Genomic DNA, 14799 nt, shown 5'->3' with positions numbered 1-14799 from the left:
TCATTTAACACTGAAAAACAAGACTAATTTTACATTTGTTATACCATTTCGGCAGAAATAGTTTAATCTAGTATATTACAGGCATTCATTGTTCATTGTCATGAACTATTTGCTGATTAAAGTACTTCGATTTTATGTAAAAAAGAAAATAGGCTACGTTAATCAGATAAACACATTATAATCACATATTTATTCTAAGCATGTAGCATTTCTTGACTTGTTTCTGAACATCATAAACAGTGCCTTACTGAAATAGTAATATTACTAATAGTAAATACTGTTATTGTTGTTTTAAGTCGAAACTAAGTCGAAAGAAATTTGAATGAGATATAATCTTTTGTTTCTAGTCTCCTCTCATTATCACTCGCTTTTGTGTCCTGAAACTAAAAGCACGAGGGAATCAAAGAATTCCTGCGGTTTATTACGAATAATCCGCATTGCGTCGCTGTTATTAAAGGTCTTTCGGTCCGTATTAAACGGTTTAACTGAACATAAACAGGTCTATGATTTTTAGGAGGATTGAGCGTCAGGCTACGATGTTGACCAGGATATACAGAGATGTTTTAACATTTATTTTGATGTATATACTTCTGTTGTAACCTAATTTGTAATGTTGATGTAAAGCACATTTTAGTTACCTGAGAAAATATTAATTTGTTATTTTCTCATTTACTGATCAATAACATGTTTATATTTGATAATCTTGAAGATTTTAAATTAAGGTTAATAAATAATAAAACGGTTTTAGAAAAGCATGCCCTTGTCCGTATCTAAAATGAATAACATTCAACTAAATCATCACCACTGAAACCCTAAAGAACGATCTGTTGAGGTTTTCGATTTGTTTTGTCAGTGTAGAGAAGGAAGACGGCATAAAAAAATCACCTTAATTTAGTGTGACAGGAAAATGGCTTTGGATATATTGGAAGGAAGAAACTATTTTTCAGTAAGAACAGGGCATAAATATACTATGAAGTGTTTCTAAATGCAACTTCAAACACCAGCACACTTTCTCTGAATTTAAAACGGTAGGAAGTAGTTGAGGAAATTAAACATCATAAAGGAGAAACTACGGGGAGCAGGACTTACTGCAACCGAATCCTGTGGGAAGTAAATGAACGTGCCGTGCTGCGTTCTTTGAACTCCATTTTAAACAGAATGGAATAAAACGCACGTTTAATTTCCCGCCTAAAGAATTATTGTTATTTAATTCAAAAGTTCTCCAATTACACCCATTTCAAACATACGTTCCTCACATCTCTGTTTCTGAAATGTATTGCTCATAGTTATGATCTTAACTTTTGTAGTTTTACATTTCCGCTAAAGCGTTTACAATCAGTAGGCCTATCATAAATTAAATTAAATAAAGTTCATATTCTAATAGACTATTGGAATTATTCCTACATTTTATTAGCTTGCCATGTTTAAAATATTTCTAAATTCTCAACTAAATTATATTGTGATCACATCGGATCCTTGTTGTATTTCCCCTGGAGGTACAAAAACAATTGGCTACACATTTTAAACGGCAGGGTTCAGAATAGTTGAATCACGTGTCTTTAACACCATCAGCTTAACATAACAATGAATAGCCTAACCAACACCATTCTGAAGTTCTAACTCTGTAAATCCTGTCTAAATTAATAAAAATGTAATACACTTTATTAGAAGCTTATTATAATTTGATTTAATTTGATTTGAAACCAGATTTATCCAGAAAGGGAGAATTTATTTTATAGTAAAATTGTCATAACCATTGATACGATACACCATATATTGCATGACATTTGTGTGTGTGTGTGTGTGTGTGTGTGTGTGTGTGTGTGTGTGTGTGTGTGTGTGTGTGTGTGTGTGTGTGTGTGTGTGTGTGTGTGTGTGTGTGTGTGTGTGTGTGTGTGTGTGTGTGTGTGTGTGTGTGGCCTGGTAAACCCTACCTTATGGGGACAAAATGTGACAATAAGGATGACAATATCTGAAATCCTTGTTCGTGTGGGGACATTTTTGGTCCCCATGAGGAAAACAGCTTATAAATCATACTAAGTGATGTTTTTTGAAAATGTAAAAATGCAGAAAGTTTTCTGTGATGGGTAGGTTTAGGGGTAGGGTTAGTGTAAGGGAATAGAATATACAGTTTGTACAGTATATAAATCATTATGTCTATGGAAAGTCCCCATAAAACATGGAAACACTACATTTTCGGCATTTGTTTCGTCAAATTATGTTTCATTGGTCCAGCTCTTATAAGTTGTTGCCGATTGCTGCTGCTCACTTACTCTTGACCTTTTTATTTTTGTTATACACACGGCCCTAGTTAATACTTGAAACTGTTCACAGTTCAAGCAAGCCAAATGAAAAGTTTGGCTAACATCCAATTAAAATGATGTGAGTCTAGAGGGACAATAACATAATTTCACACGCCTGCCATGTGTAGCTTGTTTTATGATAACATATTATGACAGAGTTGCCTCAATGAAACAGACAGCTTGCAAAGTTAGCTTTCTAATACGGTTGTTTGTTCAATAGAAAATGGCACACAGACTCGACCAATTCGTACGAGTGAGTGGTGTCTAAACCCAGTGATGTGTAGGTTTAGGGGCGGGGTCAGGTGTTATTCGTACGAATTCATGCGAATTGGGAAACTCGTAAAATGTGTAAAAAAAAATCGTAGGCCTACTAATTCGTACGAGTGAGGTTGTATGAATTCGTTGGAATTAGCCACCTCGTAAAATACGTACGAATTGCCGTGAGCTCGGGTTGGGCTTTTACACCGGCCTTCTCATGCATATTTCCTGGCCCTGCACAGCACTGCACATTGTGAATGCCTCTCTTATCATGAAGCTCAAATGAACTGATTATCTGGATTCGGTGTGTTAGATAATGGCGACAGTGCAGTGGATTGAAAACCTTAACCAACCCAAATACCAATCCGACACAAACAAGAAACTCAAACTAATTAATAGTCCATTACGTTGTTTTTCAGAGACAACAAGACACACATAACGGCCTCATAGAATTATATTTTTGAAATTGTATTATCATAGCCTACATGCATCATTTTATTCAACTTCATGATGTATGATAATAAAATTTGCTATATGGGCTATATATCTTCTTCTTCTTCGTATTATGTCATAATTATGGAGATTTAGGCTAACTCTTGTTATGACTGAGGGCAGAGGAAGCCGTCATTCTGCACTCAAGGCACATTCATTACAATATTTGAAACTAATACTGCCATAGCACCATGATATCGTCGACTTTGAAACAGTAATTTCAGCCGCCTTTACATTGAGTGAACCACTCCAACGTGTGAAACGTTTCTTAATTGATATATGAGAATATCAACTTTCGATCACGTGTTTTAGGGCGAGTTAGTGGTGGGATATAGCGCACCATCTCGCCTTCCCAATTTTTTTCTTCTGTTCGGGTCCAAAGCATTCATTTTGATCTACCGGAGAACTGAAAGGAATCATGTTTAACTCTTTCAATCTAGGCAATTTCTACTCCCAGTCTTGTAAACAAAGGACTTCCGAGTTTGGAGAGCGGGTGGACTGCGCCACAAAACTCTTCCTCCCCAGAACCTTTTACGCCCCAGAATATTCTACCGTTTCCTCGCTTTTACCACAAGCCCAGTCACGGCAAATCACATATTCGTATTCCACTAACTTCACGCAAGTTCCGCCAGTCAGGGATTTATCATATGAGTTGAATCAGTCGGGTAAGTGGCACCACGGGGGGAACTATTCCTCTTATGCGGGGGAGGACAGAGGTTGCCTTCCGCCGTTAGCCACCATGACGGAAAAGTGGATGAAGAACGAAAATGTCTACAGTCACCACCACTATCACCCGGGTATTAACCATTCCAGCACTGGCTTTTACTCCAGCACTGGAAAGACCAACGTTTTTTCGCAAAGTTTTGGTCGTTCTTTGGACTGTTCCAGTAGCGGATTGGAAAGCAACTGTTTGCAGAAAGGCAGCTTTGGAAAGCCTGAGTCTTCAGTCCTCGACAGTGCTGGAGATGTAGAGAAAGAGCATGAGAAAAACAGAACCTCGGGTTCTTTTCAAACCTCGTCGGGGACAAAAAACGACAACCAACCCAAATCCGGTTAGTGTGTGTTCGTCGCTGTAAAATGTTGGCTATAGGCTAGAGCGGTGCTTCGTATTAGATTTTATGTGGAGTTTTATAAGCATTCAAGGGGTTTTATTATAATCTGGCTACAAAGCTTTTTCTGTGAGCGGAAAAAAATTTACAATGGGAAAGGTCTTTGAAAAAACATGTTTCAGACAATGTGTTAGTCTGTGAAATTCCGAAGAAGCAATGGTGACAAATAGTAACTTTGATCATGAACTTGTACCGAACGTTTAAGGGATGTTACTTTTAGCAGCCAATAATAAAAAGCAATTAAGCAGAACGTTGCTCTCGGCATCTGAGGAAAGCCAGTGTAAGTAAAACCCACCACAGCAAAAACCTTTCGAAAATATGATTCTATAATTTAGCAGAAAGTTTAATGCGTTTTTGAAAATAACTTTTTTTCTGAGAAATGCATTAAATGGAAAACAAACCCGTTAGTTCGCAATAGTGTATCATTTTTAATAGCCTGTAGACTGTATAGACTATAGACTAGATCGTTCTCTCCATTTATTCTGTTTTGTTGAAACGTCATTAACTATTTTACATGTTTTTTATGGGGGGGGGGGGGGGTAAATAGTAACAAATAGATTACATAGGCTGTTACTAATATTGTTGTTTTTCGTTATTAAAGTGGCTGGTAGTGATAATGAAATAATGCCAATAATTGATCATTTGATTACAGCTTTGATGAGGCAGTTTTTGACCTCTCTTTCTTGTTTAATTGCTCTAGCTACCCCACGAGTGAGGAAGAAGCGATGTCCTTATACCAAGTTTCAGATCCGAGAACTGGAGCGAGAATTCTTCTTTAATGTTTACATCAATAAAGAGAAACGGCTTCAGCTCTCCTCAATGTTAAACCTCACTGACCGACAGGTCAAGATTTGGTTCCAGAACAGACGGATGAAGGAAAAGAAGTTAAGCGGAATTCACCGCTTGCAATATTTTTCTGGAAACCCCCTATTGTGAACCGTGGACTTTTCTTCGAGGGACACAAAGTATGTGACTTTTGGAAGGAAACGGAACCGATCTTTGTGTATATTTGTGTAGGAGTGAATGTTTCTCCGAGATATGCTGTGCAAATACAAACCAACATTTGCGCAACTCGCAGACAATGAAGAAGCATGTTTCGTTATGTTGTATGTTTCAATGCAACAGTAGGCTACTTAACCTCTTTAAGGATGTAATAATTATTATCATACTGGCTCTGCTTCAACAAGCAGCTGAAAAACCGACGCAGTGTTAAAAATCTCTTCGCACCTTTTTATTGTTTGTGTTCTCCATGCTATGCTGTGAAGAAGCAAAGAGCCCGATCTCATGAAAGTGCGTATCAATACAACGAATGTTATTTATCGTGCCATTTATACGCCTAAACGAGTTTTTGGGTGTGTATGATACGCAGTTTGCGCTTGCATATGATACGCACTTTATAGCTTGTAATACGCATCCACCCCCCTCCCCCCTTCCCCTAATCCTACCCAAGGGGATTTCAGTGCGTAGCTTATACACGCAAAAAACATTTTTGGCGTATAAATGGCACGAGAAATAACATTCGTGGTATAGATACGCACTTTCATGAGACTGTGCATAATGTTCAAACTCGCAATGTTACAAAAAAAAAATAAATCCAGTAAATCAGATGCGAGTATGAATGACTAAGAATGTTGTTTTTCGGTCAAGGTAAGAATAAACAGGTTATCATATTTAAACAATACATAAACAATAATTTGTCATAGGTGGTGATAACTATATGTGAAAAAGAAATGCGCTTAATTGTATTGAATGTGCATGTGCAGTGTAGCCTACTTCAAATTTTAAATATATATATATATATTTTAAACTGTAAATAACAAAAATTGGAAACAATGAAATAAAATGCAATTTAAGTGTACATAAAGAGAGTACAGTTCAAATTCTGTACACTTTTTAAAAATGCACTTTTTTAAATTTAACGTTAATTTTTTTTTACGTTTTACTTAAAGTTATTTTTTTTAATCATTATGTTGTAATCATCTAATGTCATCATGCTTTAAAGAAGTACACTTATGTTGCTGTGTTGACATAAAGCCCATATAAAGTACTTTATTATAACTAGCCTGTTAGGCCTATTTGATATAGCCTACATTTGAAGTGAACACATAGCTACTGAACTTAATATGTACTGAATTGCAACTTCGTCATTACAAATGCGTAATTACAAACATAACATTACATACATAATTACATACAAAACATATTTAAATACATGAAAAAGCATCCATATAAATGGAATTAATGTATATCTTAGTTTAAAATAAATAGCCTTGTAAGTAGCCTACATTTGACAATCCATTTTAACCATATTTCAAATACAATATAATTATAAAATTACTGTTAAAGTAATTAGAATAGTCTATATTTATACTCAACTAATTGCAATCAATCAATTTAAACTACATTTTAATGCAGTTGTAAATAACATTCAATTAAGTGTACGAAAACATTACATTCAATTAGCACTTATAGCCTACTTGTATTCTTTTAAAGTACAGTAGTCAACATTTGAAGTGGTTTTGATCCACTTCAAATGTTGACTACTGTATAATATTTATTATCAGAAAGAGAAGGCACAATTTATATTTGTAGTTGTAGTGATTTCACAATATTTTATACTTGTAAGAAAATGTCAAGTCGGTATTTAAACAAAGAGGTCTAAAAAACCTAACACATAAAAATCAACTTTTTTACTGATTAAAGGCGCTGCTTTTAATTAAACAAAAACATTTTTTATCATTTATCCGCATAAGCATTGGTTACTTTTTACATTTCTTAAAAAAAAATTAACGAAAATGTTGGTAACCCACCAAAGGTCTCGCTATCTAATAAAGAAAATGTTATTTTACGGTATGCGTTATGGAGATATATAATAAATAATTAATCAAGATTAATGAAGAATGTTTCGATGATAATGTATTGAATGTAAAGAACAGCAATATACTATCTAGGTTTGGGGAGGTCAAGCATTGTCTAAAGCACATCTCTGAGAGAATTCTGTTATGATCTGTCTGGGTTTTTTTGTTTTGTTTTGTTTTTAAAATAGTTGATTAAATAATTTAACAGTTTCATTTTAGGCTAATATAAAATGAACATTTTGCTTCGCTCCATAAATTAATGGAACGACTTAATAATAACTAAATGGTGTTGCTTATCTAAACTGAGGTGCATTTCCCGAAAGCATCGTTAGTCACCTATAGTTTACATTTACATTTATTTGTTATTCATGTGTAAAAAAACTAACCCCCAAATAAAAATAACTATTATTAATTTAATAGGAGCGTAAGGGACGCTCAGAGGATTTGGTTAGCAATAGTGAAAATGTGGGTTCTTAATCAATCAATTACTCACAGGAACAACAAACATGCACCAGTCCATATTGTGCAAGAAAACAAGTAAGTCTCTCCACCTGTATAGGCCTACATATAGACTGCCCCCTGATATTTGTTCAGGCACATCTTGACTAGGCTTGTTCAAGAAGCATTAATAAAGATATATACATAAAGATACCTTCAGGGGTCGTTGTTGGGCTTTCCTACATAGATGTTGCTCGTGACATTTGAACCTGGTAGAAAGTCCTTCCAAAGTGAAGGATTGGTGTTGTCATCATCCAAGTTTGGGAAGAGGGATTAACTAAGCCACAGGTCTAACATTATGGGGATGCTAGGTTGGGGACGCCATTTTTGGCATTCAACACAGATGAGTTGATGTTTCTTCATGGCTGCTCTGACTCTTAAAATCCAATAGTGACATCTGAGCTCTGCAAGGACTCTTTCGGGCCCTGAATGAAGGAGATTGGCATCATATTCTATGATAAGGAGTTTAGTTCGTTGTTGATGGGGTTTGAGAACTATGGGATGCATGGCATTCAGAACACAACAAGAAATATTTCTGTAGGATACACTTTTGAATCCTTGCTCATAGCCGCTCTGCCTTTCTCCTTACTGCCTTGTAAGCTCCTTTGAAAGCTTCCACACTCCTCATTTATCGCCTCCTCGTGGTGCAATTAGAGGATGCTTCTAATTTCATGTTTCTGCATCCTCGTTTCCTTTCCTCGCTTCCTTTTCTCGCATCTGAGCTCCACCCCATTAGGACGCGAGAGAAGGATGGACCTTATCCTCCTCATGACTCCTGATGGTGCGTTCACACCGGACGCGAATAGCGCGTCAGGCGCGAGTGATTTCAATGTTAAGTCAATGCAAAGACGCGTTATGCGCGTAAAAAAATCCTGCGGCGCGAATGAGGCGTAGAGCGCGGCGCGGTAGACGCGAATTCGCCTCATTCGCGCGTCAAGTTCAAGCGTCTTAAGCGTCTGGCGCGTTAAGCGCGTTACGCGCGAATGATTTAGTTAGTGCTATTTGTGCATTCACGCGTTTGACGCGAATTCGCGTCTGCCGCCCGAGTTGAAAAATCTGAACTTCTGCGTCAATTCGCGCCGCGTTAACCAATCCGCTGCTGTCACGTGGTGAAGTATATGGAGGCTTCAATAAATTATTTTGTAATATGACTGGTTCTAATGCACAACAAAGCAAATATTTTATCACATAAAACTTGATTTCAATATATGAGACATATTCATTTTGTATTGAATGCTATTTATTCCATATCTAGATATATGAAATATTATTAATGTAAAGACAACCAACATACTGCATAAGTTAGTGTCTGGACAGTGTTGTTCGAGAGAGAGAGAAAAATCACAGGACAGATTAATCACTTTTGGAGGCTGGCTCCATTTATCATCAAAACAAAAATAAATGACAGATTAGGTGGATGGGGGCGAGGGTGCTCCTCGCTCCGATGCGGGACAACAGGTCATCAAGCTGGGCGCGGGACAGGCGGAAGTACCGCTGAAAGCCGCCGTCATCCAGGCGCAGCTCCTGGAGCGAGCCAATGGTGAAACTCGCCACACTGGGTTCGCCTTCGAAGGGTCTGATGGACACAAATACGGCGACGATTACCCCAATGCCGCCGTTCTGCTCTCCAGAGCAAATACAGAGGGGTGACTCTCCGATGAATGCTCGATCAACATAAAAAAGATGGCCGCCAACGGGTTTTGATTCTGACGCGCGTGACGCGCGTAAATTTCGCTTCAAACTTTTGTTTTTACGCGCGTCAGTTTCACTCTTGACACGCGAATTAACACAAAGTGGTCAAGCGTCAAACTAGACGCGGTAGACGCGAATTTGACGCGCTATTCGCGTCCAGTGTGAACGCACAGTTAGGATGCTTACACACTGGGTGCTTCTCAATATCCCTCCTCGTCTCCTCGCTCCTCCGTCCTCCATCCTATTACCCGGAAACCGATGGAGCTCATCAATCTTCAAGGACATCTCAATTCTCTGATTGCACCGCATGGAGGCGAGGATCGAGGAGTGAGGATCGAGGAGTTAGGAGTGAGGAGTGAGGAGTCGAGTAGTCGAGGATCGAGGAGTGAGGATCGAGGAGTGAGGATCGAGGAGTGAGGAGTGAGGACTGAGGATCGGGCAGTGAGGATCGATGATCGAGTAGTCGAGGATCGAGGAGTGAGGATCGAGGAGTGAGGAGTGAGGATCGAGGAGCGAGGATCGAGGAGTGAGGAGTGAGGAGTGAGGATCGAGGATCAAGGAGTGAGGATCGAGGAGTGAGGATCGAGGATCGAGGAGTCGAGAATCGAGGAGTGAGGATCGAGGAGTGAGGAGTGAGGAGTGAGGATCGAGGAGTGATGATCGATGAGTCGAGAATCAAGGAGTGAGGATCGAGGAGTGAGGAGTGAGGAGTGAGGAGTGAGGATCGAGGAGTGAGGATTGAGGAGTGAGGAGTGAGGAGTGAGGATCGTGGAGTGGAGAATCGAGGAGTGAGGATCGAGGAGTGAGGATCGAGGATCGAGGAGTCGAGAATCGAGGAGTGAGGAGTGAGGATCGAGGAGTGAGGAGTGAGGATAGTGAGGAGTGAGGATCGAGGAGTGAGGAGTGAGGATCGAGGAGTGAGGATCGAGGAGTGAGGAGTGAGGATCGAGGAGTCGAGAATCGAGGAGTGAGAATTGAGGAGTGAGGAATGAGGATCGAGGAGTCGAGAATCGAGGAGTGAGGATCGAGGAGTGAGGATCGAGGAGTTGAGAATCGAGAAGTGAGGATCGAGGATTGAGTAGTGAGGATCGAGGAGTAAGGAGTGAAGAGTGAGGAGGCTTCTAGAGGAGTTATGATATTGCGGAAGAGTTTTATTGACTAAACGTGACCGACGTATAAATTCTCCTCCCCCTTCACATCGGTCACAATAATTTTAATTTATTCTTTACCTTTGCAGTTTAAATAAACCACGCATCTCTCATATTTCAACAGGGTATAGCTTTATTATTATTTATTATGAATTTCTTAAATAACCAAACTAAAACAACATAAGGGCAGATCCTTCGAGCGCTGCTGATGACCCTGTGAAGTGACGTTCGAGTGATCAAATATTCCTATGTATAAATAAGCTTTCCAACAATAGGAATATTTTATTTAAGAATAAGTCTTTGTTTTATAATCACTGGTTCAGTAATGGAATATTTTATGTTAAACAGGTCTGTTATACTAAAGGTCTGCTTTTTAGGTATGCAGAGTTTCTTTCAGAATATAATATACCGGTAACTCCCAAAGAGTTTGCCACAGTTTATGGATGTTATTCCATTTGGCATACTCATGCTTTTCTAAAATAATACTCTCTCTTTGGTTTCATTATTGTTTTGGATTTCCTGCTGTGAGGAGGTTGCGTTACAGTGAGCTGCTCCATGTAGAGACTGAGGGACTGTTTGCGCATGCGCAGTGTGTTCGGAAAACTTTCTGTGTAGTTAATAGTTGGCCTTCCACCGACAGTCCGTGGTCTTCATTATTCCTTTGTACAACAGTGTGCGTCGGTGATGATGCATCACAAACCACACACATACACATATTGCAATTCCCTGTAGAGTTGTAAGAGGCCAATAAAGTTATCTAAAGGAAAGAAGTCGCTGTGACTTCTCTGACCGGAGGATTAGGCCAGTATACATTCAATCAGCATATCATCACCGCAGCTGTTCCGTTACAAGTGGTCCTTCGAGCCGGATCGTGTGTATAACTGCGCCATGGCAACTTCCAACAACCAAGCAGGTGATCAACCTTCAGTTGTGTCCTGCCCAAGACGGTCTCACCAACTCCCCAGGCACCTGCGTGACTTTGTCATTGATAACCCTGGCAATTTGCATAGTTGTGATGCCACACATCCAATGATAGAAGCGCAAGAGGAAGAGTCTCTAGACCATATTCTGCACGCTGGGTCAGAAGATCTCATGCTGGAAGTGATGGAAGCCCGCATGAAAGACATAACTAGGCAGGTGAAACAACTACAGTCAGCCATGGACAGTGTTAAATGTAAAACTTACCCTCAACAGCATTCATCCAACTTATATCCTCTTCGAAGCTCAAGCCTTCCTCATTTTCACCACAGTGGAGAGATATGGCCCAGAGTATCGCCCACCATGGACCAGATGAGTTGGAAATCAGCTAATGGAGCGTATTGTTAGCTCTTAGATAACACTGAACACTGAACCTTACCCACTGACCCATACAGGGAGACCTCAATTTAACAACTCAGGCTACCAGATCTCTGGAGCCATCCATCCAGTTAGCAGCACAACCACTAGACCTCAGTGTGTCCACTCGCCATTCAGCTACTCTAACTGGACCAGAGCCAGAGTTTACACAGCTGCTTGCAGTCCAGCCTGCACCTACACACCTCACCCCGCCTACCCAGTGAACATATTCACCTCCTCTGCCCGTCCCGCATACAGCTCAGTACGTCCAGTCAGTGCACCAACCAGCTCAACAGACACCCCCAACAGTATATCTGCCAAATCAGCCAGCAGCCCTGCGGACATATTCACCTGCCCCGTATATACCTCAGCTAGTCCAGCCTGCACCTACACAGCATCAAAGTATACCTCAGCCCTTACTCACAACTGTACAACAGCAGACTTATCATTGACATGTCCAGCATCAGTTCACTCCTCAACCTGGACCACAGCTTGGATTTCCACCTGCTTCACTCCAACAACAAGGGATAAGAACAAACTCCCGTTCTATCCCTCCTTATCAGGCACCTACTGATCTAGGAACAGCCTATCCACTCCTACAGACCAGATATCTCCCTGAAGTTCAATCACACCCATACCAGTCTGGATTTGAGTAGGCTGCACACAACCCACAGCTTACTCAAAGGGCTGCCTCACCTACAGCACGTGGATACATATCTCCCTACAACAATCCTGCAGTACTCACCATGACAGAAATGGCTATTGCAGCCTCATACGGTATTCCAAAGCCCAAACTGCCTCTCTTCAGTTCTGGAATGGAGAGTGATTTCATCATGCTGAAAAGGGGACTGGATAATTTACTTGGTCCACACCGACATTTGACTGAAGATTATAAATACCAAGTATTACTTGATCATCTCAAACTGCCTACCGCCTACCAAATGGCAAAGAGATACATACACGACCCTACACCATACTCCGGTGCAAAGGACGCCTTGCAGCATCGGTATGGGCAGCCAAATCAGTTGGTACAGGGAGAATTAAAGACCATATTGAACTCTCCTCCCGTGAAACCTGGCGACGGAAAGGCTTTCGAAGATTTTTCCTCAGCTGTAAACACTCTGGTGGGGATGCTAAGTCGCATTGACGGTCCTGCTCAGTCTGAACTGCAGTGCGGCTCCCACATAGACACCCTCCTTGGTAAGCTGCCTGGCAACTACAGGGATAGCTTTGCTGAATTTTGTATTAAAGGAGGCATCATCCGCAGCGGGCGGGAGTGACCAGACATACACCTTACCCGACCTAGCTGAATGGCTCGATAGGAAGGTTCAGGTACACCAGGTGTCTCGACGTGCAGCAGAATCCAACTCGGCTGATCCCAGTCGTATCACACAGAGAGAGAACAAAGCAGGTAAATCACAATGGGTCAAACCAGCCTCTGTTTACTTCAGCAGTGACTCTACAACAGTCAAACATCAGCAGACCTCTCCACAGCGACAACTGACCAACCTCCAGTTGGGTTCAAAGAAAAATCAGCCCACAAGCAAAGGGAGAAAGCGCTTTAAGCCCTATTGTCCGTATTGTGGGACCACACAGGATCATTACCTCAACGGCTGTGCAGAGTTTGAAAGAATTCCTACTGAAGAGAAAGCCACCTGGATAAAGGACAAAGGAAAATGTTGGAGATGTGGGCGTGGACACTCTCCAGAGAGCTGCACCCTAAAGAAACTCTGCTCCATGTGCAACAAACAACACCTGCCGATACTTCACGAAGTTGTGGCCCAAGACCCGCAGCTAAACATCCTCACTGTCAGTACCCCAACAAATGCAGTGTATCTGGATCACGCCAGCCACTCAAGGCGTGTCATGTTAAAAGTGGTACCAGTGCTACTCCGTCATGGCAAGAGAACACTAAAAACACATGCAGTGTTGGATGACTGCTCCGAGCGTACTGTGATTCTGGCTGCTGCGGTCAAACACCTTGGGTTGAGCGGGGAAGTGGAGTCACTCAAATTGAAGACCATCAGACAGGATGTATTGCAGCTCCAGGGAAAGACAGTGTCATTTGAGGTGTCCGCTGACAATCAACCACGCACTTATCACTCAATCAATCAAGCCTTCACTGCAACCGAACTCCAACTGGCTGAGCAGTCATGTCCAGGTGACAAACTAGCAAGAAATTACAACCACCTGAAAGGAATTCCCCTACACACATTCACTAAAGTGCAGCCGATGCTACTGATTGGATCTGATCACCCTCATCTAATAACTTCGATCCACTCAGTACATGCAGGACCGATAGGAGCACCAGTAGCAGTCTGCAGCCGACTCGGCTGGGCAGTGCAAGGACCTACTAGCTTTCTTCAGCATCCACCCGGTGAGAGTTCCTTCCTTCACCTGTCAGAAGACACACCTTGCTCCAACCTACACAAAGATGTTCAACGCCTGTGGCAGCTTGACTTTTTGCCATATAAAAGCGAGAGGGAGGTGACACGATCCAAGCAAGACCAAGCAGCCCTCACCATGCTAGAGGAGAAGAGCACCACTGTAATCATGGACGGTGTCTTAAGATACGCAACGCCCCTCCTTCGGAAGCGAAACGTAGCTCTGCCCTGCGCCTCACCTGTTGCAGTGATGCCCCTCCTTCGCTCTACAGAACGCCGACTAACTACCAATCCTGATTTTGCTACGGTTTACAATCAGGAAATACACAAGCTAGTGGAGGCGGGATATGCTGAGCGGATCACCAGTGAGGAGGCCAGTCCCTCTGCCGAATCCTGGTACATTCCATACCATTTAGTATATCATAACGGAAAGGCAAGAGTGGTATTTAACTGCTCCTTTCGGTACCAGGAGAGTGCCCTGAATGATGACCTACTACCAGGGCCTCCTCTCGGACTGTCATTATTGGGAGTTCTGCTCAGGTTTCGAGAACATACAGTCGCTATCAGCGGAGACATACGGGCTATGTTTCATCAGATCAGACTCCTTCCTGAGGACTGCCCACTCCTCCGCTTCCTCTGGCGAGACATGGATAGAGACAGGTCACCCGATATCTATGAGTGGCGTGTACTGCCATTCGGTACAGTTTGCAGTCCGTGCTGCG

At 41.4% G+C, this 14799-nt stretch overlaps 2 protein-coding genes across 2 annotated transcripts in view; both read left to right on the top strand.

Annotated features, from left to right (window-relative positions):
* Positions 1-14799, top strand: part of hoxc6b (homeobox C6b) — a 357188-nt gene that overhangs the window by 254774 nt on the left and 87615 nt on the right. The window lies entirely within an intron of this gene.
* On the top strand, positions 3457-5359 carry hoxc11b (homeobox C11b). Its single transcript, XM_077204232.1, has 2 exons — positions 3457-4105; positions 4863-5359. Exons 1-2 carry the CDS (start codon positions 3472-3474, stop codon positions 5096-5098), a joined length of 870 nt encoding a protein of 289 aa, XP_077060347.1. The 5' UTR covers positions 3457-3471; the 3' UTR covers positions 5099-5359.

This window comes from Siphateles boraxobius, unplaced genomic scaffold (genome assembly GCF_051911475.1).
Source record: "Siphateles boraxobius isolate OS27281-9 unplaced genomic scaffold, OSU_SipBor_1 5, whole genome shotgun sequence".
In the NCBI taxonomy this organism is placed as follows: Eukaryota; Metazoa; Chordata; class Actinopteri; order Cypriniformes; family Leuciscidae; genus Siphateles; species Siphateles boraxobius.
Note: the sequence above shows the minus strand (reverse complement) of the source record. Positions and strands in the feature narration are given on the sequence as shown.

What these genes read in the sequence shown, in the direction of transcription:
- hoxc11b (XM_077204232.1), top strand. Translation starts at nt 3,472, where the DNA reads ATGTTTAACTCTTTCAATCTAGGCAATTTCTACTCCCAGTCTTGTAAA. An exon ending in CGACAACCAACCCAAATCCG is followed by an intron (nt 4,106 to 4,862) that starts GTTAGTGTGTGT and finishes TAATTGCTCTAG; the next exon opens with CTACCCCACGAGTGAGGAAG.